Genomic DNA, 26,210 nt, shown 5'->3' on the forward strand with positions numbered 1-26,210 from the left:
AAAATAAAATTTAAATAAAATATTATTTCAATATATTAAAAAAAAATTAAAATAATATTTACAACACTGATAAAACATGAAATCTATTTGAATCTTGACTCTCGAGGCAGCGCGTTATTCACTGCAAGAATAACATAGATTAATGTGGTTTAAAGAAAGAGAAAGAGTAGTATTGGTTATGGTTGATTCGATGACATTGGGAGATAAATCGGCAGGGAGCCGCTGAAGAATGTTCTCTTGTTCAAACCCACAAATAAGATATTCACTAAATCAGAGGTTGATCAAGTCCTCTTAGAAGGCTATTAGAATCCCAAGTCGAAATTGATTATTTCAGTCAATGATTCTCATTGTCGACACAACCATCACGCAACTTCTTTTTTCCCCAGCTCGTATCACATTCAAAACTCAACGCTGCAAGCATGCTCAGTCAAGCTTCAACTCATTGACACTAGGGAGGGTCATTACAGCCTCTTTTTATTTGACTAAGGGTTACTTAATGTATCTAATTCGACATACAAGTTAGAAATAGACGTTGAGTGAAGGTGCACACCCCACTCATTAGCCCTAACCTCCAATCCATCTGGCTTGAATATGTTTATTATCATGTTTTAAAAATATTTTTCAAAAAGCTTAGAATTTTTTTTTTTTTTTTTTACTTTAAATTCTCCAAGAGCATAAGAAGAGGAAAAGGCCTGATTTTGAACAAGTATGAAGCTTACTTGCCTAACTAGACTGCAGCCCAATTCCAATCCCAACTCCAGCTCGTCAGCTCATGTAGATCTCAGATCCACCGGTTCCTCAATTGGATCCTCGAAGAGATGAATTCTTCAGCTACGTTCCGAATCTCTTAAAAAACCCTAATCAATAGACCACTCTGTTGATACCAACATTGTAGACCCAATGAACCTTCTTCTGATGGCCCAAAACTCTTTAGATGATGTGCGTGTCCTGTATCTACTACAATAACCTTCAAGCCATTTTTTTTTTTCAAATCAGAATAAACATTAACCCAATCAAACTCAAATGACCCAATAAATCAACTCATAACCCAGCAAAGCATAGAAAGTCAGCAAACACCAACACATAACATGGAATTTTTACACCAGCGAAATCCGTGTTACCGACCATTTCGCCACAAGATTATTACAATTTGGTTATATGCTTTTATTCGTACAGAAACATTAGTCAAGAGTCGAGCGCATGCGCATCGAGATAAGTCTAAAGGGTGAGGAGGCTGGGGGCAGATTGTGGAGGATTGGTGAGCATGTGAACAACTTCCCTCATGGTGGGCCTGGCTGAGCTCTCATCTTTAACACACAGCATAGCTATCTTAAACAAGTGAATGACACCTGCAAGTGGGTACCCACTAAGCCTGGGGTCCACAACTGCCAAGACTGTAGCTGCATCAGATGGCTGAGAGAGTTCTGATGTGGTCTTCCTGACCCACCTCACGATGTCCACCCCATCTCCAAACTCCCCGACCGGCTTTCTCCCTGCTACCAGCTCCAGCAGCACAACACCAAAACTGTAAACATCACTCTTTTCGTCCACTTTCAGTGTGTACGCGTACTCTGTAGCACATCAAACCAATCAGAGATGTTAGTAAAGGAGCCTTTACTCCAAATCTTAGGTAGTTGCATTTAATTCAAAAGGCTTGTCTAAAAGCTTTGACTACTGTAAATGAATATAAAGATTTGTGTTCAATCTTACTGAATCTTTTCTCTAATGAACTACAGAAAAAATCTCAACTGTTGGATCTACAGACTTATATGCAATGGTGTCAAAACATGCACAATAAGCTAATAAAGTAAGAGAATTAGTAAATTAATTAAGAACATCACGGACCTGGAGCAATGTAACCATAGGAGCCAGCAACGGAGGACATGCACTCTGATGAGCCTGCATCTCGTAAGAACTTGGCCAGACCAAAATCAGCAACATGAGCCTCAAAATCGGAATCAAGTAATATGTTATTGGACTTAACATCCCTATGTATGATCAAACGCGAGCAATCGTGGTGAAGATAACAGAGTCCCTTAGCAGCCTCCACAGCAATTCTGTATCTAGTCTCCCACTGCAAGTGGCCTCCCTTTGAACCATGCAAAAGCTCCCCTAAGCTTCCATTAGGCATGTATTCATACAACAGCAAGTTGGTATCCTTATTCGATACGTACCCCAACAGCCTTACAATATTTCGGTGCCTGATGCTTCCAAGAGTTTGAATCTCAGCCGAGAAGCCATGATCACTTCTTCCGCTGCCTGGACCAACAAGTCGTTTGATAGCTACATGATCAACACCCTCTGGCATTGACCCACGGTAGACAGTACCAGCACCACCTTTGCCTATAATGTTTTCCTCTTTCAAGCACTCAAGCACGTCCTCTGCCTTGAAGTCGAGCCTTTGGAATGCAGTGAGCTTCCAGGCCCGTGATTTCTGCAGCCTCTTCTTTCTCAATCTGTAAACCGTCACAACTATTAACAGCAAAACAGTGACGAGTGCAATGACAGTGATTATTAGCTTTGAAGTACTAAAAGACCCCCTAAGGCCATGATCACCGAAGGAGCAAGTATCATTTCTCGCTGCACAGAGATTTGGATTTCCAAGAAATGAACTGTCATTGAACGCCAGAAATTGGCCGGCAGAAGGGATCCTGCCAAATAAATTGTTGTACGAGAGATTAAGGGATGTAAGGCTTCTCATGTATCCAATTTCACCTGGTAGTTGACCAGTGAGTTGATTTCGAGAGAGATCAAGAAAGCTCAAATCTTTCAGTTTGGCAATCTTCCTCGGAATCCCCCCACTGAGGCTGTTTTGACTGAAATCAACGGATGTAAGTGATGTGCATTGGAAAATCGAAGCTGGGATTTCACCTCTGATGTTGTTAGCACGGATGTTGATCTTGGTGAGGGACTTCAGTCCGCAGATTTCTTCAGGAATTTCACCAGAAAGCCTATTCGTGTCCAGTGACAGAGTCTGCAAGCTCTTCAGATTCCCAATAGCAGGGGGGATTTTACCCGTGATCCGATTGTTAGAAACTGATAAAAGGCCCAGAGCATCTCCTGAAATCTCTGGTGGAAGCTCGCCAGAGAAAAAGTTATTGCTCAACTCAACAAGTGTTGCCAAAGGCAAATTAAATATCCCGGCAGGGATAGTTCCTGAAAACATATTATTCATTACTCGGATTTTGAGCAAGGACTTGCACTGGCCAATTTCATCAGGAAGCGATCCAAGGAAGAAATTGTTCATGAGAATCAACGTCGTCAATTTCCCTCCTTTGCATAAATCCCGCGGAACCAATCCAGTTAAGTGATTAACAGACACATCCAGTATCATCAGCTTCCCATTCCGGCCAAGATTTTGAGGAAGTTCATAAGTGAAGTTGTTGCCCCAAACCTGAAGCACCTCAAGGTTCGGAAAATCACCAATAAATTCTGGGATTGGACCGTGCAGCTTGTTTTGAAAGAGATTGATCAGTTCTATGTCTTTCAAATCTGAAAAACTCTCTGGTATCTCCCCAGTGAGGTTGTTTATCGAAAGATCCAGTGATTTCAGGCTAGTTAGACCAGATAATTCAGGAGGGATATGGCCAGTGAGATTATTGAGTTGAAGAAACAACGAATGCAGATGGGTTAATTGACCTAAAGTGGAAGGAATCTCACCGTCAAGGTTACAGGAAGCCATGTCAAGAAGTTCAAGATTACTTAATGAACCAAATTCAGGTGGAATACTCCCCTCATAACGGTTAAAGTACCCAACGCACAAGCTCTTGAGATTCTTCAACCTAGACAAGCTTGAAGGTACTTTGCCTGAAAGCGCATTACCATTCAAGCCCAGGTACTCCAAGCTCAAAATCTCCGAGTACTCCTCTGGTATTGTACCAGAAAAGAAATTCCCTCCAAGATGAACATGCTTGAGATTTTTCAGCTTTGCAATTTCAGTTGGCAGTGAACCCGAAAAATTATTGTTGTAAACATCAAGAACCTCAAGCTGTGCCATGCCAAGAGTGATTTTTCCGGGGAAATTCCCAACAATAACATTGTTGGAAATATTCAAAATCCTGAGAGATGTCAGCATGGCTATCTCCACAGGAAACTCCCCCGTGAGATTATTACATGACAGAGTAAGATTCACAAGCTTGCTCAACAGCCCAATCTCTGGAGGAATTGAACCGGGAAAATGTCTAAACGACACGTTTAGAGACACCACACGCGAGTCCTCGTCACACATGACTCCAGAGAAGTAACAATGAGCGGTGGGAGATGCTGGAGAAGCCACCCAATCTTGAAGGCCAGTGCCATTATGTCCATACATGGAGGTTTTCAGCTTCAAGAGGACTTCAAGATCACTGTATCCACTGCAAGGAGCGAACAATAGTACTAGTAAAAGAAGAAAGCACAGAAATGTTCCCATTTTCTCAAGCTTTTTTCCCTCTTTTCTTCAGCGGAGAATGTAGCTAAGAAGGAAAGGTAGAAGTGTAGTGTATTTGGTACAATTGGATACGTTCAATCAAACAGGGATATGGCAGGCTATAATAAGTAGAGTATGCAATCGATGACTGGCTCTGGCAGTATCAAACTTAAATCAATAAAAAAATCTAAATCAATAGTGCAGTAGAGGTTGCATGAGTTTAGTGTGCCTTGGACCCTACAGCACCTGCTATCATGGCTAGGGTCCCACTTTGTACGTCTAAGATTTCACAGTAACAGTAATTTAGCTTCCATTGGTCGATTTTTGTACATGGTTCAGAAATGGAATCCATTTATTAACGGAGTTAGAACTTCAGCTTGTCTTCCATGGACTGACTGACTTTATAAACCAAGAAAAGGATTTTGAAATAAATTCCGTCAATTTAACAAAAAAAAAAATAGCAAGTAAATATATCTTACAGGAGCAGGATTTCGTTGAGAAATTTGAGACGTAACTCAGCCTGTGAAATGCTATAATTATTCTATTCTTCTTTTTATATAATCTATAAATCGAAATTCAAAGATGGAATAATGAGATAAAGAATTATAATAATAGATTCATCAAAGCAAAATGTAAAACTAATATTCATCAACACTGCAATACCATATTAAAAACATAGCAATAAAATCTGAAATAACTTGGTTATTCGACTTAAAACTTGAAATTCACGTGATATAAGGTGATATAAGATAAGGTATCTGGGTTAAAAAAAAGTAAAAAATAAAAACGTGGCTAGCCAGGTTTTTTTTTAAAAAAAAATGGATTTTGATGATTTAAAAAATAAGAGTGTGTTTGGCAGTGTGGTAACGGTTGCTTTTCAAATAACTTTTCGTGCTGAAATGCATGCAATGATATTTTTTTTATTTTTAAAAAATTATTTTTGACATCAGCACATCAAAATGATCCAAAAATACAAATGCATTCAATTTTAGTAAAAAAAAAAATTTAATTTTTGAAAACACAAGTTAAACCGCGTTTCCAAACATAGTAACAAATGATTCAACTTGGTTCTATAATTTCAAAACCTCCTACGTGTATAATAACATAAATCAATCCAATATTTTTAAAAAATTAAAATAATAACATTTTGACCACAAAAAGATTTTGTAAAAGGTCAATAAATCTATCAAGTTATCAATCAATTTATATTTTTAATCAAGTTAGCCAAGTTTTTTTTTTATTTTTTTATCTAAATTGATCTTGGTTCCAAGTCAGTTAAAGTCCCAAGGTGATCCATGAGCATATTTTCGAGTTTTAAATTTTTTTATTTTTTAGTTTTAAATTAATTTTTTAAATGTTTTTAAATATTTCAAATATTACTTATTTTAAAAACAATAAAAAATTATTATTTTAACATATATTTAAATAAAAAACAATTTCTATTTCGATTTCAGACGCGATAAAATATCAAACCTCAATATTGTGGATAGTGCCGTTCTCGGAAGAAACGATAATGAACAGAGGATGGGCTTTGGTGATCTCGCTGGGTCCATTGCAAAGGCTGTCTGTGTCTTTTCCCAAAACAGACACTTTTCTCCCTGACTCCTTTTGGGTGTGAGGCAAAAGTCCACCCCTTCTGTTCTTTTCTCGCCTTACACCAATCTTGACCGTTCAGTGGTGGAGCCATGGGTTTAATGGCTTGTACTGTCCTTTCATTTTGATCATGTTTGGCAACGTAGCTAGCAGTGTTTTAAAAAATATATTTCTTTTTTTATTTTAAAACTATTATATATGTATGTATGTATGTATGTATTTTTAAATAAAAGATATTTTAAATTTTTTAAAAAAATAATACCATAAATAATATCTTTATCTATTTCATCAACAAAATTTTTTATTCATTGATGCTAGTGATTTGAATTGATTTTGGTTTAATCAAAGATTGAAAAAAAAAAAAAACTGGAACTAGAAGTGTATCTGTATAAAGCTCAATTAAAACCAACTTAGGAAAATTACCAAGAGATGTATACTCCTCGAGTAAAAATAATACTAAAACCTTGGAAAGGGGTTGTATTTGAAAACGACGAGTCCAGCCGTAGACTTTGATAAATGTTAATGTATTCTTATATGCTCTAGTTCCTCAGCAAAGTGGCTTTTTGGGGCAGCTTTATACTTGAATTAAAAAAACCTAAAGTGGACGTGAAATTCTTCAAACTTGTCAAGTATTACTTCGATAATTCGAGAGCCACACAAGTTGTGCGGCGAAGACAAGCATTTATTCCTGTTTACCCAGACGTTAACGCACTTTTTTGGAGAACTTATTCATATTCTCCATGCAAAGGGATTAGTAGGAATTGTGCGTTAGACGAATATATCCAAGTGGATGGTTTTGGGAATAAAGATCTTTGCTTTAACATGCAGCAGGAGAACTATTTCGATGATTGGGGCTCTCCGTATCCGGTGATAAAGGTCGAGAATCCGCTTCTTGATGCTTTCAAGTGCTCGGAGGCTACAGTTACTGTGCATGGTGCCTCGTGGGAGGAGGTCTTCATGTCTAGTAAACTCCTCTTCAGTGTACTTCGGAGTTTATTCCATTAATGTCCCAGAGAATATCTCTGCTGTGATTTAGCCTGACCACAATTGAATTCATGGCTTTTCTGTTGACACTCCCATGTGCTTGTAAGTAGCTAGGAGCTAAGTTAGCTAACCCCATTGGGTCAGATCCTAAAGGCATGCACAGAGCCACACCAAGAGCATGACTTTGCTGTATACTAAAATTGATCAAAAGATTATAAAATCTGGACCAGAAAAAATATGTCAAACTTGGTAATAAACTATACTTGATAAAGTTTAAATTTGAACATAAATTGCGAATAAAATATATAAAAAAATTACAAGATTCTTGTAATAAAAAATAAATAGATAGTTATCTTGAATATAGTGAGTGAATAATCACTTGAAATTATTTTGAATAAATTGGGTGGGTAGTTACTGTAAGTTAGCTTAAATAAAATGAGTGAGTACTTATTAGAAATTATCTTAAATTTTTCTATTTAAAAAAGGAGATAAGACAATCAAGAACAACAACTCAACAAAACAGTAACAATAACTGCACCGTGATTTGATCAAGTTCAGGATCTTTAAAACTTATTTACCAATTAGGCATATAATTGTAAGCTAAGAATCATAAGCGATGGAATAGTAAGTGATAGGCAAGTAAACTTGTAATTCTTTTTGTAATTAATAAACCTGCAATTTTAATTTCATAAACAAAAAATACCAAAGAATATTTTATGTTTTAAGAGTTTTAATTTATGGATGTAGTCAGAATATTAATTACTCTGTAAATATAAGTATTTATTTTCTATTGAACTATTATTTATATAAAGAGGGATAATTAAATCTAGAGTTAGAACTCCAGTTTTAAATTGTAAATTCCCTTTTAAGCTATGACCAAAAAACAAAAACCCTCGCATCAAACAACCTCTGCCATGGGGGGCTGGCAGACTAACTAATTTTGCGCTTTAATTAGGTTCTTGTCACGATTTTTTTTTTTTTTTTTTGATTTACGTGGGTGTCTGGCCAAGCTTGCGCGCACTACAATTAATTCCATAGCTCACTGAACATTTTACAAACTCAGTAAAGCATGTAAGCATCACAGAGATAACAAGACATACATGCTGAGACTTGAACTCAGGATATAAGGCAAGGAACCATTTCACTGCTGGGCTACAAACCTCCGTGTTTCTTTCATGAATTCTGTGACGTCTGGGTGATGGCCATTGCAGTTCACTAGCGATGCTTTCCAGCAAGACGATGTCTCCCTCAACCGAGCCAAATCTCAAAATATACAATTAACATTTCGCTTTTGCACGAACCAATAAGTTCCCTGGCTGCAAAATTCCTAGCCAACTCGCTCGAGGAACTTGATGCTCCTGGCAACAAATTATTAATATGCCTTATTTATATATTATTACATAGTCTGGCTAGAGATTATCAAGACCATTGAATAAAAAAACAAAGATATTAATGAATCTTCCTGTTCTAGATTGATTAAACCAAATATATTAGTGACCAACAATGAAAAATCATATCGGAATTCACTGCAGTAAAGGAGCTACTAGGTGATTTTAGTTTTAACTAGTTTATTTATCGCACTATTTCGTGGCTTGAATAAAAAAAATTAAAAAGTAAAAAATTAATATATAGATTGGAAAAAAAACTTTTCAACGTACTCCTCTGTAAATGTTCAACCACGCAATTATTACGGTGATAGATTCTCCCTTTCATCAACTCTACAAAGCAACTAGTTGGCAGGAGATCATATCAGGGCACTGTGAAGGTCAAGTTAGCGCCAATTAATTATAAATTAATTCGTATTCTCATTCAAATAATTTTTTATATTTTTAAATTATTTTAATATACTAATATCAAAAATATATTTTAATACATTTTAAAATATAAAAACACTGTAAAAAAAAATCTTTATCATAATATTAAACACCACCTTACACTCATTCTAGTCAGTTTAAAAAAATATATAAAAAAAAATTGAGGGAATTTTTCAAATAAAACTGAAAATATTTTTCTAACCAAAAAAGGGAATAAGTTTTTTTTAAAAAAAGAGGAGAGTTTTTCCAAATAGTATTGGACTTGTTTTTAGAAAAAGGGAAGAAAAATCGTAGTTCGTGCAGTTACATCTTGCCCGGTAAGTTGGATAAAAAGGATTCAGTACTTAAAAAGTTTGATTTGAACTTTATTTTAAGGGTGTATTTGTTTGATAGAAAATGATTTTAAAATTATTTTTATATTTATTTATTATTAAAAAAAGTTTGTCAATAAAAAATATTTTTAAGTCAAAGAAAAATTTGACTTAATTTTCAGGAAAATATTTTTCTTTTATTTTGGTTGGAAAACACTTTTTAAAAATCGTGAAAAAATTAGAAATGTCATATTATTTGCTGATTATATCAAATTTGGTCTTAAACTTTTGATTATTTTTATATTATATATATATATATATTGCTTTGAATTTTTTTTTTTCCAATTTCATCCCTTATATTTTAATTTTTATATTAACTTTAATCCTATTTTTTATAATTGTTATTTGTTTTTTCATTATTATTTTTAATTGATTTTTTTTATCTATCAAATTTAATCCTCATTCTTTTTATTGTTACTTATTTTATTTGAAATAATTTATAAAATGGTAATTATTATTATTTCAATGTCTTCATCTTTTAATTTTTTTTATTTGTTAGATTTGATATCTATTATTTTGATTATTATTTATTTTATTTGAAATAATTTATGAAATTATATATTTTTTTAATTTCATTCTCAATCAAATTTTTTACTTGTAAGATTTATTCCTCGTTGTTTTAATAAACTTGAAAAAAATAAAACATTAATAAGTTATTTTTCAGCTTATTTTTCCATGACATAACTAAATACTAGAAATTGTTTTTCAACTTATTTTTTATTACACTACTAAACATAAAAAAATAATTTACTTTTTACTTTTGAAATTTTTTTTTTAAAAAAAATTATTTTTTAGCAAACAAATAGTATTTAAGTTAAAAGAACAAAATATTGATTTTAGCAAAAACTAATGGAACTGGTCCTGATCCCCTGACCAAACCCGATTATATTGAAAATAAAAATAGTGTTATAATAAAAATAATTAATCTAAATTTACCTGATAACTTGTAAGTTAACTCAATGATGTAAATCGTTTTACAAATCAATTTCGAACCAAGTGATAACTACGGTTGAAGTGGCTATTTACTAGTCTTAAATCCTAACGTCAGTGTCTAACGGCATCGTTAGATTCATATCTTCCTTGGAAAAAAAAACACCTTTTTGTTTTTCCTTGCTTCTGGATTTCTCATTTTCAAACAAAGTATAAATGTGGATGGTGTCTTTTTCGGAAGAAACGACGATGAACAATGGATGGGCTTTGGTGATTTTGCTGGGTCCATTGCAAAGGCTGTCCGTGTCTTTTCCCAAAACAGACACTTTTCGCTCTGGCTCCTTTTGGGTGCGAGCTAAAAGTCCACCCTTTCTGTTCTTTTCTCGTCTCGCACCAATCTGGACCGTTCAGTGGTGGACCCTTGGGTTTAATGGCTTGTACTGTCTTTCCATTTTGTCTATATTTTTTAAAAGTTTAATTTTTTTATCTAAATTTTTTTATATGCTAATATTAAAAATATATTTTAAAAAATATTATTTTAATAAATCTAAAAAATATTACTTTAAAAAACAACTATTAAAGTACTTTAAAACACCCATCCCTCAGCAAATTTCATTTTACACTTGTGCATGTAATTTAAACTTCCTGTTCAAAAGTTATTATATGGGTTTAATTAGAGGTCATGAAAAATCATTTTTTAAAACACATCTATGGTAATTTGTATAAGATTAGGGCTGTTTAGAATTGTATTTTAAACTTCATTTCATGAAAAAATATTATTATTTTTTTTAAAATTAATTTTTTATGTTTTTATATTATTTTGATATATTAATATTAAAATATATTTTTTTAAAAATAATTATAAAATTTTATTTTAATATATATTTTTTAAAAAATTATTTTAAAAAACAACTAGTATAAAACTGTAAAAAACTCTTCCGAGACAAGCGTTTGTTTGTCTATGAATTTTACTGCCTTTTAAACCATGAATCGCGTGTTTTGCAACACTACCAAGTAATCTCTAACAATTTAGCTGCAAGTATATTTGTCCACGACTCAGTTAAAAACCAATACAGGAAAATTACCTAGAGAGGCATACTCCTCGAGTAAAAACAAGATTAAAACCTTGGAAACTGGAAAGGGCTTCTGTTTGAAAAGGACGAGGGAGTCCAACCGTGGACGATGTAGACGTTAATGTATTCTTATGTTCTTTAGCAAACTGACTTTTTGGGATGCTTGAATTAAAAACACCTAAAGTGGATGTGAACTTGTTCCAACTTCTCAAGTAGATTACTTCGATAATTCGAGAACCACACAAGTTGGGCGACGAAGACAAGCATTTATTCTTGTTTGCCCAGATGTTAACACGCTTGGAGAACTTATTCATATTCTCCTAATGAAGGGATTGGTGGGAGTTTCGACGAACCCTCTCAAGGCTCAGGGAATCTCGAGTTAGAGGAATGTATCCAAGTGGATGATTTGGGGAATAAAGATGTCTGCTTTTACATGCTATTTCGATGGCTGGGGCTCTCCATTGGATCGTTAACATGCAGCAGGACAACTATCTCGATGATTGGGGCTCTGCATGTTTCTGGCGATAAAAGGTAGAGAATCCTCTCCGAAACGTTTTCAAGTGCTCGACGGATACAATTACCATGCATGGTGCCTCAAGGCACTAGGTCTACTTGTCTACTGAACTCCACTTCAATGTACTTTGGAGTTCATTGCATCAATATTCCAGAGAATCTCTCTGTTGTGATTTATAACCTGACCACAAAACACATTCCTCTCGGCCTCATCTTTCATGTGCATGACCAATTGAATTCATGGCTTTTTTATGGACACTACCATGTGCTTGTAAGGAGCTAGGAGCGAACCCACTAGGTCAAATACCCAAAAGGCATGCGCAAAGCCATTCCATTTCCAGGTTTTTAGCACGGGATTTCAGCAACAGAACAATTTATTTAGCACTGGAATGCGTATATACAATTTTTTAATATTGGCAACTGAAAATCCATTGCTGCAAAACAGATTCTTTGCTGGTATGGCAGCATCAACGGAAGCAATCCTATTGATCACCACACAATCCACCCGGATCGCCATCTCCACAGTCCACAGATTAAAAATCAACTGTTTAAGATTCATTTCATCCTCTTCTTGTCCCTCTCAAAAATTACGTGGCTTTGAGTTTCCCAGGAGGAGAAAACTTAAATGTTTTCCCCTCGATTCACAGATCGTCTTTTCTTGGTTTAATTTTATGCTGTTGCTGGGATCCAAAAGATATGAACTCACAACTTTTTTCTTTACTCTTCATTGAAATCACAATCGAAGAAGAAATAGATATCTATTAGCTTTTCGTGTGTTAACAGGGTAGAAGAATAAAGGGAAGTTTCTTCTTCTCCCTGCCGAGGTCCTGCTACTAATATCCAAGTTCCCCCCCCCCCTGGCAATTCTTTTGGTTGTGACTTGTTAGTGTGTTTGTGTCTGTATGAACAGTAAGTGGAGTTGGTTTTATACTGTCCTAGCAATGACAGCAGAGGCATACCTAGTGGGGTTGCACTTTTGGCCCCGATTGAATCCGGTAATTTTGTTGGCGAACCCAAAATTGTCGGGTAGCAGAGGCTTGCAGGCGTTGGTTGATAAGAATGGAGATGGGTGCTTGGAGGACTTTTGTCGTCTGATGGAGCTGCGGAGATGATCATGATTATGTGTGATAATTATAGATCATATGATGATGGTCGCTTTTTTTAAAAAACAAAAAATGATATGAATTATTGTCTGGGTGTTATGTTTTTAACGAATTTTAGAAATGTCTGGGTAATGTCCATTGAAGTTCACAAGCACTGCTTTCCAGCAAGACGATGCCTTCCTCAACCGAGTCAAATCTCAAAGCAAACAAGTAACATTTCGTTTTTGCATTGATCAATAATATAAATTATATTTTTAAATTTTATTTAAATTATTAAATAAAATTTTAAAATATAATTTTATATTATTTTTTAATATATTCTCTCAAGTAAATTTACATACTTTCATATTACATTATATTTAATTTTTATTATATAAATGAGGATAATAATATTTAAACTTATGATCACTTGGTTATCAAAACTGTGATATCATGTTAAATAATCATTTCAATCTAAAAAACTTAAACTATTAATTAAAAATTTAAAATATAATTATATTATTTCAACAAAATATTCTTACAAAACTCCTAGCAACTTGATTGAGGAACTTGATGCTCCTAGCAACAAATTATTAATGTGCCTTGTTTATATATTATTAGATGGTTTGGCTTGAGAATATAAAGACCAATGAATTTTTTTAAAAACAAGATCCTGTTGAATCGTCGTCCTCCTCTATATTGATTGAACCAATTATATTATAGTGATACCAGAATACATTGCGCAGTACGCATATGATAACATTCATTGTTAACTGAAGACTGCCCAAATTTTTTTAACAAGGGAAAAGCAAAAAGAAGAAGGAGGTGCCCAGATCCGTCCAATATCATGAGGGAATTCCCACTGCTTTATAAACTTACAAATTTCACAGTTATTTTAGAAATTGGTACAATATCTGTTTACTTGAAATCTAGCAATTATTTTGATATATTTTAAATTACAAAATATTTTTTAAAAATAATTTACACATTAATACCAAATAACAACTTAAAAAGCATGATAAATTTATAATCCATGATCAAGAAGGGAAGTAAATTGTCGATGATCAGCACTGTCGACAACAGATGATACCAGATAAACTATATTTATTCTAAGAAAACATTTTTTTATTTATGATGTCATAATTGTTTGGAAAATAATGTTTTAAAAAAATATAATAATTTTTTTAAATAATTTTTCGTACCAAAAAATATATAAATGATATATTTTTATATTTTAAAAATTTATTTTTGATATTAATATATTAAAATAAACTAAAATATATAAATTATATTATATTTAATTTTTTTTTAAAATTTTATGAAATCGCGTTACCAAACGCTTCCAAGGCTGTGGGCCGATGAGAAAGCTACTGTTATGTAATGATGGTTGCTTTTGCTTGTTCTGCTGAATGCCAGAAGCCTACTCTTCGAATTTTGGAGTGATTGAAAGACCATCAGCCCACTTTTCAAGGCACAGCTCTGTAATTATTCAACCATCCTATTATTTACTACGCTGGTAGATTCGACCAGCCTTCCCTCAACTCTTCAAATCAACTAGCTGGCAAGATATCATATCAGGGCGCTGTGAAGCCGGAACTGAGCGCCGATTGATTGTAAAGTTCGACACTCTTATTCACAAGAAGAAGAAAAGTTGATAGGACACATTCTTGTTTTTTAAATATTTTTTTATTTTAGAAAACGAATTGATTTTTCTTTAGATTTTTTTAATAGACCGGTATGAAAAATAAATATTCTAAATATAAATACTTTAAAATGATTCAAAATAAAAGCTCCTCTAGCCAGGTTATGAGTCGGCAATTTACTGATCGATATGACGGCCGGATGGTGTTTAATAACTATGACCATTTGCCTCGTCCTTGTAGCGATCGTGACCTTCCCGCTCAAAAAATGTTACAGGTATTCTGCTCTTTCGGTGTCTTTCGGTGAAGATCACTTCCGTCCAGGTAAATCTCCGATTGATCTTATATCCGGCAACATTGTAGTGGGTTCAGGCACCAATTTACCTTCATCATTGAACGCTAAAGCTCTATTCAAAGAACTAGTGCGATAGGAAGCCATAGAACTCAGCGGATTTCGGTTAGAAGCCTCATTGCTCCGACATAACTGATCAAAACACCCATGGAGATATGAAATGAATCACAAGAAATCGATAGCAGAACCACAAATCCGAGCTTCTAAATAGAACTGTTTATCAGTCTATATATGTGTGTGTGTGGTTTAACGGGCTCGAGGGTAAGCCTTCACTTATTTATTTGTTCAGATGCCTTTGGGCTACTGGCCTGTGGAATCTGTTCTTCCAGCCTAGCCTTCTGTGTCCAACTTTAAGGGATGGACATGGTAACTCAAGCTACAATATTCGTCACAGCCTCACAAACTACTTATCTGTAAAGTTTTGCTGATCATATCTTTAAAATACATTCATGTTCATCAAAGGAAAAAAAAATAGTTCTCATCAAACAAAAGAACATGGCTGGAAATTGCTACATATTTTTACTATACAGTACCTGGAAATGTTTCGGCAAGCTTAGATTTACAGAGTTCATGCTCCGGTAATCTACAGTCAATTATTATTTATTAGAGTGCACACTTTCGCACTGAAATCACTCCAAACAAAAAGCTGAAGGAAATGTCTTATGTTTTGACCAAATACCTACTTAAAAAACAAAATGAGTGTGCCCTTAAGATGTTTTCCATTGCAGCTCAATTTGGATTTGGCCATTCCTGGAGTCAATGAGATTGTACTTCTCGTTGATTCTCCTGTTTGTCACGACATCCGCTAGGTTTATAATCACATAACCCAGGTTTTCCTGATTGGAAATTATGAACAACGAAGGAACATAAACGAGTTAGACAATGATCAACATTCAACAGGATACAACACACTTTTTTCTCAAAATTTCCAGAGGAACCGTAACGGTTTTAACTTCTTGTTTATGTTTGATTGTTGGATCAGGCATGCTAACGATGGTATCGAGGCATTTAGCTAACGCAATGTATATACCTTAGGGTGAAGTAGAGCCATCTTTGAGGAACTAATAACTTCCACATGAAGTCTTTCATTTGTAGGTGGTTCGTCCAGCGTGAACTGAAAATCCTCCCCCCATCTTGGATCTCTATTTTTCTTCACTTGCTGTATCAATATCAAAACATACATCATTAGTTGTTAAACATTAACTCTTTCACTGCACATATATACCAATTTACAAAGAGAATTGTATTAATATCATAATTGGAGAATCAAGCAGCTTGATAACAAAAATACAGTACGTAAAAAGAAATTGGGTCTTCACCATGGAAAGGCAAAAATCAGCGTAATTATTATGCTCATGTAAGATGATGTTAGTTTATGGCATACCTTAGTTCTTTTGTCCTCTCCTTTGAAAAGTAATCGAACATAAGGATTTGTGTGGTGCCTCCCTTCAACATCTTGAGCTTCATGTACAATAACTACTAACAGACCACCACCAGCAGGTGTTCCTTCAGGAGCTTTTTCCACTGCATTTGGATCAACTATATCCCTTTCTGCCTCAAGATCCTTAAAAGGTTTGTATACCACTTCAACAACAATCTGTCCACGTGATTTCTTATTTTGAACATCATTTGGATCCATATTTTTTAGTAGATCAAGAGTCATAACCTTTTGCTCATCCGGTGTCAGATCTTTCAATGGAATGACATTCATACCCATCTTGTCGTGTTTGCCAACCTAAGGAAAAGGAAACATGCAGCTCTTCAATGTCGGGAAACCAAAGGACAGAAACGATAAGCCATGTAGCAAAAGAGAGTTTCTCATGCAAGAGACCTGTATGGTTCAGTCATCGACTATCTTAAACCACTCATCCATCCAACTTCCACTCATGGTAGGAAAAACTTCTGAAGCACACGTGGTTAATTTCAAGAAGATGCACAAAGATACACACCTGTTCCCAATCGTAGACAAGAATCTGCAAGGCTTGAGATTCTGGGTCTTTAACGGTGATATTAAACTCCTCATTCCATTCGGGGTTCAAGTTTTTGTTTTTAACAGTTGTTTTCTTCGAAGGAAGCGCATCTTCAGTAAGCTTTAATTTCACATATGGGTCTGATGACCCTAACAGATCTTTCTTTTTAAGCCCCGTTGCCTTCAGAACCTTCACAGTGAGTATCCCAACAGGTCGCTTCATGGCTCTGACAATTTTTAGGAAAACTTAGCAGGTCTTAGCAAACAGATTGCATGATAACATGGAGAAAAGGAGTTATATGATACTTACTTTGAAGCATCCACGATTGGCACTACTAGGGTTTTTGGCCATAAATACATACTTGCAACCTGATCTTTGATAAGCTCCTGAACAGGTAAAAAACGAAAGGAGGTGAAAAATAGATGAGGGACCGGAAAACCATCATAAAAAAAAGTTTCCCCTAATTCCTATGGTCCATATAGATAGTTTCATGATCCTTGGAATTGTAGTCCTTGTGCTGCAATGCTTTTATAAGGCATATATTTGTCCTTAATACATGCGCTTCAACCTCCGAACAAACATACAAATAACATTATCATGAATGGGGAACTCAACTTATAATCAACAGTTGCAGATATTGTTTGTTGGAATAGGCATCCCTAGGAATGATGATGGTGAGGAATTATTTCTCGAGATTTAATAATGAGAGGAAACCACCTCACTCCAGTCCATCCAACCATCAAAAAAGAAACAAAAATAAAAAGATGAAAACCTGGACAAATTTGTACAGGCCAGGAATGGACATGGCATCAGCTCCAAGCAATTTCAATCCAAAGTCAACATGCGGCTGCGAAATCAGAAAGAATGTAGGATGATGCCAGATTCCTTGCTGCCAAGTAAAATATCCATCTGCATAACAATCGATATAGTAGCACCACATACCTTCTGTAGCAGAGACACATATATATTGGCAAAACAAGGAAATGAAGGAACCAAAGGCTTCAGGGTGATACGTGGAGTGGCAAATACTTGCAAATCAACCACCTGAGAATCGTCCAAAGAGGTCAATGATGTCACTTGTAAAGAGAGGACGGTGTGAGCAAGTGCAAGTGTTGTCATAGCCTACTCAAGTAAAGCCAATAACTTCATTTTGGCAAACAAAAATGTCTTTCTGTCTATTAGCAGTCACAAATCAAAATACCTGAACTGTGGCTTTCAGACCAAATGCTTTGACTGCAATGCTAATATTTGGATTCCCAGCCCACTTCAATACCGGTTCAATGATCAGCTCTTTCTCACCAGTGACATAAACTTTCATTCCTGGAATCCAGTAAAAGCAAGAATCAGCACTGTTCAAGACTTTACTACCATGCTGTGTACCTCAAAGCAACCTTGTATTATACGTGTCCCGCATTAGTGTGAGGTAGAAGAGTCCCCTCAATGCATCAGATGCTATAGTATGATAGTTTTACTGGGTGGCAAAAACATGATGTTAAATAGCAAGGGGATGATTCCATTTTGCTTGGCTTAGTGGATTGAAGGCAATGTATTTTCCATATTCAACAATAAATCGTTTACAATCTGTTAAGCTTTAGAATGATAAGTTTACGATTACTCTTGAGAGGGAAAATGGGTGCTGGGAAATGCATAGCTCTAATCTTAAAACCTGTTGATTGAAAGACATGCAGAGAAATTTGCTGACACATTCCACGTAGTTCTTTCAACAACGAAGTTATCTTAGATCACTATGACAAAGAAGTGTGCACGCAGGAGCCTATAAAAGTGTGGAGAGAGAGAGGGAGGGCAATATAACCTGGAAAAGTTGGTGGCAGGGAGCCCAAGGTAAGTGTTTCGAATTCAACAGAGTCAATTTTGTATTTTGGAATTTGCTCAGCAATAATGGGCTTCGCTATATTCTTTGCAGTCTTGCAGATTGCCTAGAAAACTAAAAACCATCAAGCAAGTACATAAAAGCAAATGAATACGCCCACAAACAGAAATGAAGCCATGCATAACCCATCCAAAAATCATCAAGGCACCCTTACCGTATCTAGGTAAGGCCACATGTTCTCAATCAATTTGTTAAGCCAGTCAACCTTCACAGAAGAAAATTTATTAAAATCTATGAGAAGATTGCTTTAGAATCAGTATTTCTCTACTGTAATTGAAAAGCAAGAGACAGCTGCAGGCAATTGCATACCCGATCATAGTCTGGATTTTTCACCCATTGGGGTATTTCTGGAAGCAGACGTTGCAAAGTTTTCGAGTCTTGTTCAATCAAAGGACGGACTACAGGATCCTGGATAAGCCAACAGCCAGAACTAATCAATCAAATAATATGATGAACATACCAACTAATCAAATTATATGATGGTTGGAGTACTTGTTAATCCGTGACTTTAATGGTAAGAAACTAGAAAAAACATAAGTTAAGGTAGCATTTATTTTCTGTCTTGAATAAAAAAAAAAAAATTGTCAGGATAGAAAGATACATTCTCGCATTATTTCTGTTTTGAAAAAACAAAAATTCATTACAATACTGTTATAAATATTTATTTTTATATCTTTATCATTGTCTCATAACCAAACATATTTTTGTCCCATATGTATATGTTTTTGTTTAACCAAAAGCAACCTAAGATTCCAATTCTGTGATTTTAGTGGCAATTATGCAGAAATGCGAATCTTTGAATGTCTAAAATAGAGTGACATTTGCATTAACTGCTCCATCTGTCTATCTGGATTCAGATTAAGTGATGAAACTCTCACTCATATTCCATTTACAGTCACTATGAAAACATATAGGCATGTGCAAATTCATGAATTGCCATGCACCGTAACAGCCTAACACCTCATACATTCTGCATACAAAAAAGCAGTAGTAAGATCCAAATGGTACAAAAAACTGCTGCAATTTTTTCTATGCAGAGCCCCATACATGCAAAACTCCTACTCTAATAAAAATTAGAAGCCATCAACAGTCAATCCAAGTAGACAAACAATCCTGTAAAAGACCACCTTGTAATGGACTTGCCACTAGTCGTCTTTAATGAAAATGTTAGCAAAATAAACCATGAAGATACATAAAAAAAAACCCAGTAAAGCAGGGTAAATTCCAAACTGGTTCCATAAAACTGCAGAGTAATTAACCACACATGGCCTTATCCATATTTCCATCCCTGCTAGAGCTTAAAATAGCCCTAGCAGTTTTCTTTCCTATAGTTTACATGTCTCCACAACTAGCACATAGCGAACAGACATTGTTGTCCAACATGGAATCTTAAAAGGCAAGATTCAGACCAAACAAAACCAAGAAAATGCAACACAACTGAAAAAACATGAGAGAAAACAAAAAAGAAAGAAGAAAAACACTGACCTTGACATCAGTTGGCTCAAAATAGATAAATATGTAGTATCCAATTACAATCCCAATTGACGTTCCTACTCCAAAACCACAAAATCCCAATATACTACTCAATATTCCCATCTCTTAACAGATCAAACCCAGTGTGGTAAGCAGGGGAGAAGAGAAATGTAGTTGAAGTAGAAGACCCTGCTAAATCTTTCCAAGTGGGGAAAAAAAAAATCAGTGATCATAGAGTGTAGCTTGGTCTTATCAGGTAAGTGCAATAAAGGTTGCATTAATTGATTCTTGTGGCCAATCTTAATGTATTTTGACAACGGCTTGAAACACCCACTTGTTATTCAGGTACTGTCGGTAACGTCTGTTTGGACATTAAAATATGAGGTGTGAGCTGTTGATTGGTTAATTTTAAGAGAAAGTAGGGCCAGGTTTTGTTGCCTTTGCTGGCTATTTTAGTCCATTAGTGTGGTGCTGTGCCTGAAAAATATCTTGATTATCCAAAATTGGGATACACCAGATAGATGGACCAGTGTTAGGGCATCTCCCATTCAGTTGCTAAATGGATAGTTAAAAATAAAAAAAAAAATATTTTAACTTTTTTTTTATTTATTTTTCTTACTTTAAAGGAAAAGTTAAATGAAATGCTAAAATGCCTTTTCTTTTTTAAAAATGTTATTCCTACATATCTCTTAAAATAGCTAAAACTAATAAAGTGGGACCAACAAAAGAATAAACCAATTAAATTTAGCCATGTGAAAAAAAATAACATCAAAATCATAAAAAAAAAGAATAAAACACTTATTTATTCCATTCTAATAGAATTGGCTTTTCAAATGGTTTTTTTCCATTGGAATACACATGGTAAAAAAAACTATATTTATACTATTCAAAATGCTATTTTATCAATTTAGCTCTTTAAAATAGCATCTTCCATTGAAGATGCTCTTAAGTCGGGGGTTGAATCAATATTTTTTTTCATATGAAAAAATGAGAGGATAATAGTATTTAAAAAAAATAAGAAAGATCTAAAATTTATTATTAATTTAAATAAGTTCAATAAGTTTGATAAATTTAATAGTATAATTATATAAAAAAAGTCAATGATCAAAAAATAATAATAATGACTATTTTTTTTTGTTAATATGATAAAAAGAGACTATTTAAATATTTTTAAAAATCTTAGTGATTTTATTTGATAACCAAAGCAAAAATTAAATAAAAACAAGATAATCTTATAAAAAAATTAATTTTAATTACCAGTAAATCAAATGTTGTAAAATGAATTGAAGATTTTTTAAAAAAAACTTGATTTCCAAATAAATATAACCTCAATTTTAAAAGTATTATTAATCAAACACATTAAATTATTTTTTATTCAACCTTAATTTCAATCATAATTTTAATTAAATATATATTTTTTCAATTCAATCTTAACTAAAAATACCTTTTATAAAAATATTTTTTTTCAGATCACAACTATAATAATAACTATAATACCAAACAAAGTAGAAGCAGCTCAACGCTCTACTCGACGACTCAGCTCCTCACTCACGGGACAAGCCACCTTTTTACTAGCTTTCTGTCCTGAGTAAAAAGAAAAGCTTTTTTTGGAAGATAGTTGGAAAAGAGACTCAAAATATTACTCTTATATATCGATCTCGCCTAGAAAAAAGCTTGCATGTTGGCAGTTTTGCATTCAATGTTGACATCTGCATTTTCTTTAGGGAGAGCTTTGGGAAAGTAGAGTTGGGACTTGAGGTGGCCTGGGGTCCTGGATGCTGGATGGAGTGACCTAATACATGAATCGGTTCAGCGACCTTGGCCAATATATGAAGTTGCTATCTGAAAATGTGGTACTAATTATATTTTAAAGTATTTTTTATTTAAAAATATATTAAAAATAAAATTATTTATTTTTTAAAAATTATTTTTGACATTAACATATTAAAAAGATATGAAAATATAAAAAATATTAATTTAAAACAAAACAAAATAAAAATAAATAATTTTTTTCAAAAAATACTTTCAAAATATATATATTTATATATATATAAAAAGGATGTTGAAGATATTGGTAATGATGCTCCATGTAACATGTAATTTTCTGGAAAATATTATGTCCATTTTCCAACAATATTGGACTCATTATTTGTTGATTCATGACATGGCCAGAGACATTCCACATCATGTCTTTTATTGAACATAATGGAGGGTGATTATGTTATAAAAACTAAGGTCATCAATCATGTCAACATGTTCAACACACCGAGTACATCACACTTAAGAAATAAATAATCAGAGTCCGAAGTACAATAAGAGGTCGCCAGACTTCTGCCTACCATTCCGAGTACTCATAATCAATGAATTAAGATTAGATTTTCTGCCCCACGACATGTCTTTTAAGTGTTCGTGAAGCCAAATTTATTGAAGACTTCGTTTATACATGTTAGAAATAGTATTTCCCTCTTTCTTGTCTTTCGTTAACCCAAACCCACAAGATCATGTAGCTAACATAGACCTCTCTTGAAATCTTATGGAAGACGTATAGACTGAATCCCAGAATAGAAAGAAAAAAAAAACATAGTCGAGCAAGTTCAAAATGTATATAGAGCACAGATTCTCTCCCGTCTATAACATGACTGATTGAATGTTTTAATGGGAAAAAAATGAAATAATGTTCAAGAGAACAAAATTAAAAGAAAAATGGAGACTGCCAAAGAAAATACGTGGAGATTAGATGAGATTGGGTAGTAGTAAGAGCTCAATTCTCTTGTTTTGTAATGAAAAACCTACAACCAAAGCTCCTACCCAAATGAATTCATATTCAGTAAGCTAACTCTACCAATAAGTTAAATCATGTATGAAAGAAATGTTCCAACTTCGAGCAACGAATAAACAACATAATTTAAAATCCACGCTAAAAAAAAATAGTCAAGGTTATTACATTCCTCACATGAAAGCTTATCCTTTATTTAATTTTATCAAATTCAAATAAAATGGTAATGATGTGACTCAAACTCATAAATATTTAATTAATAAAACTATAATATCATATTAAAAAATCATTTCAAAAATAATAATTAATTATTAGATGAGAAACCAGTATATACTTCATGTTAATCTCTAATAATAACAAAATTTCTACTGGAAGAGGTAAACACAATGAATAAATTATTCATTCATTCAATAATATCTTGTGATAGAGTGATAAAAGAATTATTTCATAGTGATACACTATACTTGGTGTAAAATTAATTTCAAGGTTCTCTATGATCATCTTCTTCGCTAGATTTGGTCCTAAGTTAGAGTATTCAACTTTTTTCTGAGGCTAATGACAATGAAACTCACATAGCAAAATCTTGGAACAAAAAATTAAGAAAATTAAGAACCCAGAATACTTTTAAACCGATGATGTCCTGTAAAAAAATTACCACACAAAGCGAAGCAATACTAGTTGTTGGATGGGACATTGAAGCACCTCAGGGTTCAAGCTAACCATTTATTAGCTTCATGTCCTCGAGTAGAAAAGAAAGTCCCTTTATTAAATAGGTGGACAAGAGACTCGAATAGTATTTTCTATGTCCATCTCAATGTATGTTTCTATAATTATTGAGATTGTTTGCTCTGGTTCGTTCTCGTGTTGTTTGTTTGTTTTTGATAATGACTCAGATTACTTTAGATCGAGGGCTCAATTGCTTCCTTGAAGGTCTTCGAAAGCAACATCGGTCGATTAATTATGAAAACTTCGTGCATGGACTAACTAGAAAACGTATATGACCAATTTCTGCATGATCTTAAATGGAGGAGGCTAGGTAGTTGGAGTTTGAACTGATCTGGCAAGGCACTACATTAAAGGGGAAATGCTTTGGTTACTACTGTAGCAATTCACCCTCGCCCTTGCCCTACCACTGAAGGCAACAGCAACATGGTTACCTGCCAGTTCCATGTCAAGCATGTGCTTGTTGTGACCACCCTCGAGTGTTAGAGCATGTTTGAGAGTGTAATAGTTGTTGCTTTTCAATTTTAAAAAAGAATATCAATAATATTTTTTTAATTTTTAAAAATTATTTTTGAGATTTGCATATCAAAATGATTTGAAAACATCAAAAACATATTATTTTAAAATAAAAAAAAATTAAATTTTTTTAAAAATATTTTTGCACCGCAATGCCAAACAGACTCGGGGCAAGATAAGTTTGGTGGCCATTGAAATGAAAATATTTTTGGTCTTGTAGTGGTGTGATTGGAGACAAGAGAGGACCCTTGGTGTATATTGATTGAGAAAGTCACGTAGAACTTCGTTCGGTTAGATAGCAACCACATGTGCAACGATAAAAGAGAGATGACAGAGAGAATTGAGGGAGGGCGCAAATATGTCATCATGTGTCATCTACGGCTACTTTTCCTGTAAAATGTCTACCTGTGCATGATTGGGTTCCGGAGTTGGCAATAAGAGACGAAGCAGACACAGTGGGTGGAGGAAAGCCTTTCTGGAGTCTGAAGACGAAACCCAATTGGACTCAGTACATGAGGCGCTAGATAAGCTCGACATCACATGGATTCTTACAAGAGCTTGATCAACATGCCAAGGTACCGAAGTTGCCAGAAAGAAATTGAATCCAGCTTATAAAATGATAACTTGACGACATTATCAAGAAAGGTAAACTTGGAATCGGTGTTTCTAAGACAGAAATCTAACCGAGAATACCACCTAGTCTGGAAGCCGGTGGATCCCTGATTTCTCTTTGTTGACTCACACTCTCCTGTTGAGTAGCTTGAAATGTAACTGGGTTAGTATCCGAGGCCCAGTGATCAACTTTGAGGCAAATAGTAAGATAGGAAGCATAACTGAACTAGCACAAGAAAAAACGACGGCCCAGTTAAGGACTAGGCGAGGCAATGCGGCCCAGTTAGCTGAAACTGATATTTCGTTCCTATGAGACAACCCAATAATCCATTGGCACAGGTCTGACAATAACATGGTCAGTAAAAAACACAATTATTTTATTAAAATAATTTTATTTTTAAGTTTTATTTTAAAAAATATAAATTGAAACAAGTTAATTTCACCTAGTAGATCTACTACACCTAACCAGTCATTTTCTTATATAAACAAATCAGTTCAAATAAAAAACTATTTAATGGATATCACGGGTTGGGATTTTAAAACTCGTCTAACTTGATCCATCTTGTATAGCACAGTGTAAGTAATCCGAGTTCTTTATATAAATAATATTCTAATTTTTTGGCTGCTACACTTATAATTGCAGTTGTTACTTTTAAAATTTGATATGATTGAGTGATAATGTATTTTATAATTTCAATTTTTTTTATTTGGTAGTCAAAAAATCATAGAAAAACAAATAAAAATTTCAAGAATACATATTGAATTTTTATTTTTTTAGTTAGATCAAAAATTCAAAAGCATTTTATAGTCTTTTCTTCTTAGTTTGTTTTTGTATTATACTGCACCATAATTGTTTAATAAAATATTTCATTATGATTTTTTTTGTTCTATTTTTATGTGGAAATTGTGATAGTTTTTGTGATGTTCCTAATATATACATTGTAAGAGTTTTATCTACTTTCAATAACTTCAGCCTGATATTGTTTTTAAAATCATCAAAAAAATAAGAGAATTAACATGCTCAATTCATGGATACATGTAATATGCATAAAGATTTTAGTCTAACATGGTATATTAAATCTACTTAGGTTAAAAAAAAAATAGATCAAGTTTATATTTTATAGAATATAAAAAATTAAATTTGATACAATTATATGTCAAAACTTGACCGTTATAATCACCACCACCCCTACTTTGCCAATCATGAGCAACTAAGTTCTTCACTTTAGTTGTCTAAACAATATGCTGGCCATTCCCTTTGCATCAAATATATAATTAAAAACTATCTTCAACTGAAGAAGCAAAATCCTGGTTAATTAACGAGGTGGATACCAATAGTCGAGGATATAGAAATAAAACAGTCACAATTAATTGTGAAGAAATATTAATAGAGCTCGTGTAAATCCAACAATAATTACGTGTTAATCTATAAGCTGGCTTCTTTATCTTGAAGATAGTGACTCCTTTACATTATTAAGAATTACTAGGC

At 33.9% G+C, this 26,210-nt stretch overlaps 2 protein-coding genes across 3 annotated transcripts; both read right to left on the reverse strand.

The window, feature by feature from the left end:
- Positions 1-1,066: 1,066 nt before the first annotated feature.
- On the reverse strand, positions 1,067-4,556 carry LOC118062017 (receptor protein kinase CLAVATA1). The gene is made up of 2 exons (XM_035075684.2): positions 1,846-4,556; positions 1,067-1,571 (listed from the first exon to the last, which is right to left on the reverse strand). Exons 1-2 carry the CDS (start codon positions 4,409-4,411, stop codon positions 1,219-1,221), a joined length of 2,919 nt encoding a protein of 972 aa, XP_034931575.1. The 5' UTR covers positions 4,412-4,556; the 3' UTR covers positions 1,067-1,218.
- A 10,662-nt stretch (positions 4,557-15,218) lies between these two features.
- On the reverse strand, positions 15,219-20,386 carry LOC118062016 (synaptotagmin-2). 2 transcript variants are annotated; one of them, XM_035075683.2, is made up of 13 exons: positions 20,107-20,386; positions 18,931-19,029; positions 18,776-18,826; positions 18,544-18,667; positions 17,932-18,050; positions 17,673-17,774; positions 17,503-17,577; positions 17,040-17,116; positions 16,710-16,956; positions 16,145-16,495; positions 15,791-15,919; positions 15,444-15,596; positions 15,219-15,343 (listed from the first exon to the last, which is right to left on the reverse strand). In XM_035075683.2, exons 1-12 carry the CDS (start codon positions 20,215-20,217, stop codon positions 15,468-15,470), a joined length of 1,614 nt encoding a protein of 537 aa, XP_034931574.1. In that variant the 5' UTR covers positions 20,218-20,386; the 3' UTR covers positions 15,219-15,343; positions 15,444-15,467. The 2 variants fall into 2 exon arrangements, with proteins under 2 accessions (XP_034931574.1, XP_034931573.1); XM_035075682.2 differs by having other exon boundaries at positions 15,219-15,596; positions 20,107-20,385.
- Positions 20,387-26,210: the final 5,824 nt, after the last annotated feature.

The sequence above is a fragment of the Populus alba genome, chromosome 5, assembly GCF_005239225.2.
Source record: "Populus alba chromosome 5, ASM523922v2, whole genome shotgun sequence".
In the NCBI taxonomy this organism is placed as follows: domain Eukaryota; kingdom Viridiplantae; phylum Streptophyta; class Magnoliopsida; order Malpighiales; family Salicaceae; genus Populus; species Populus alba.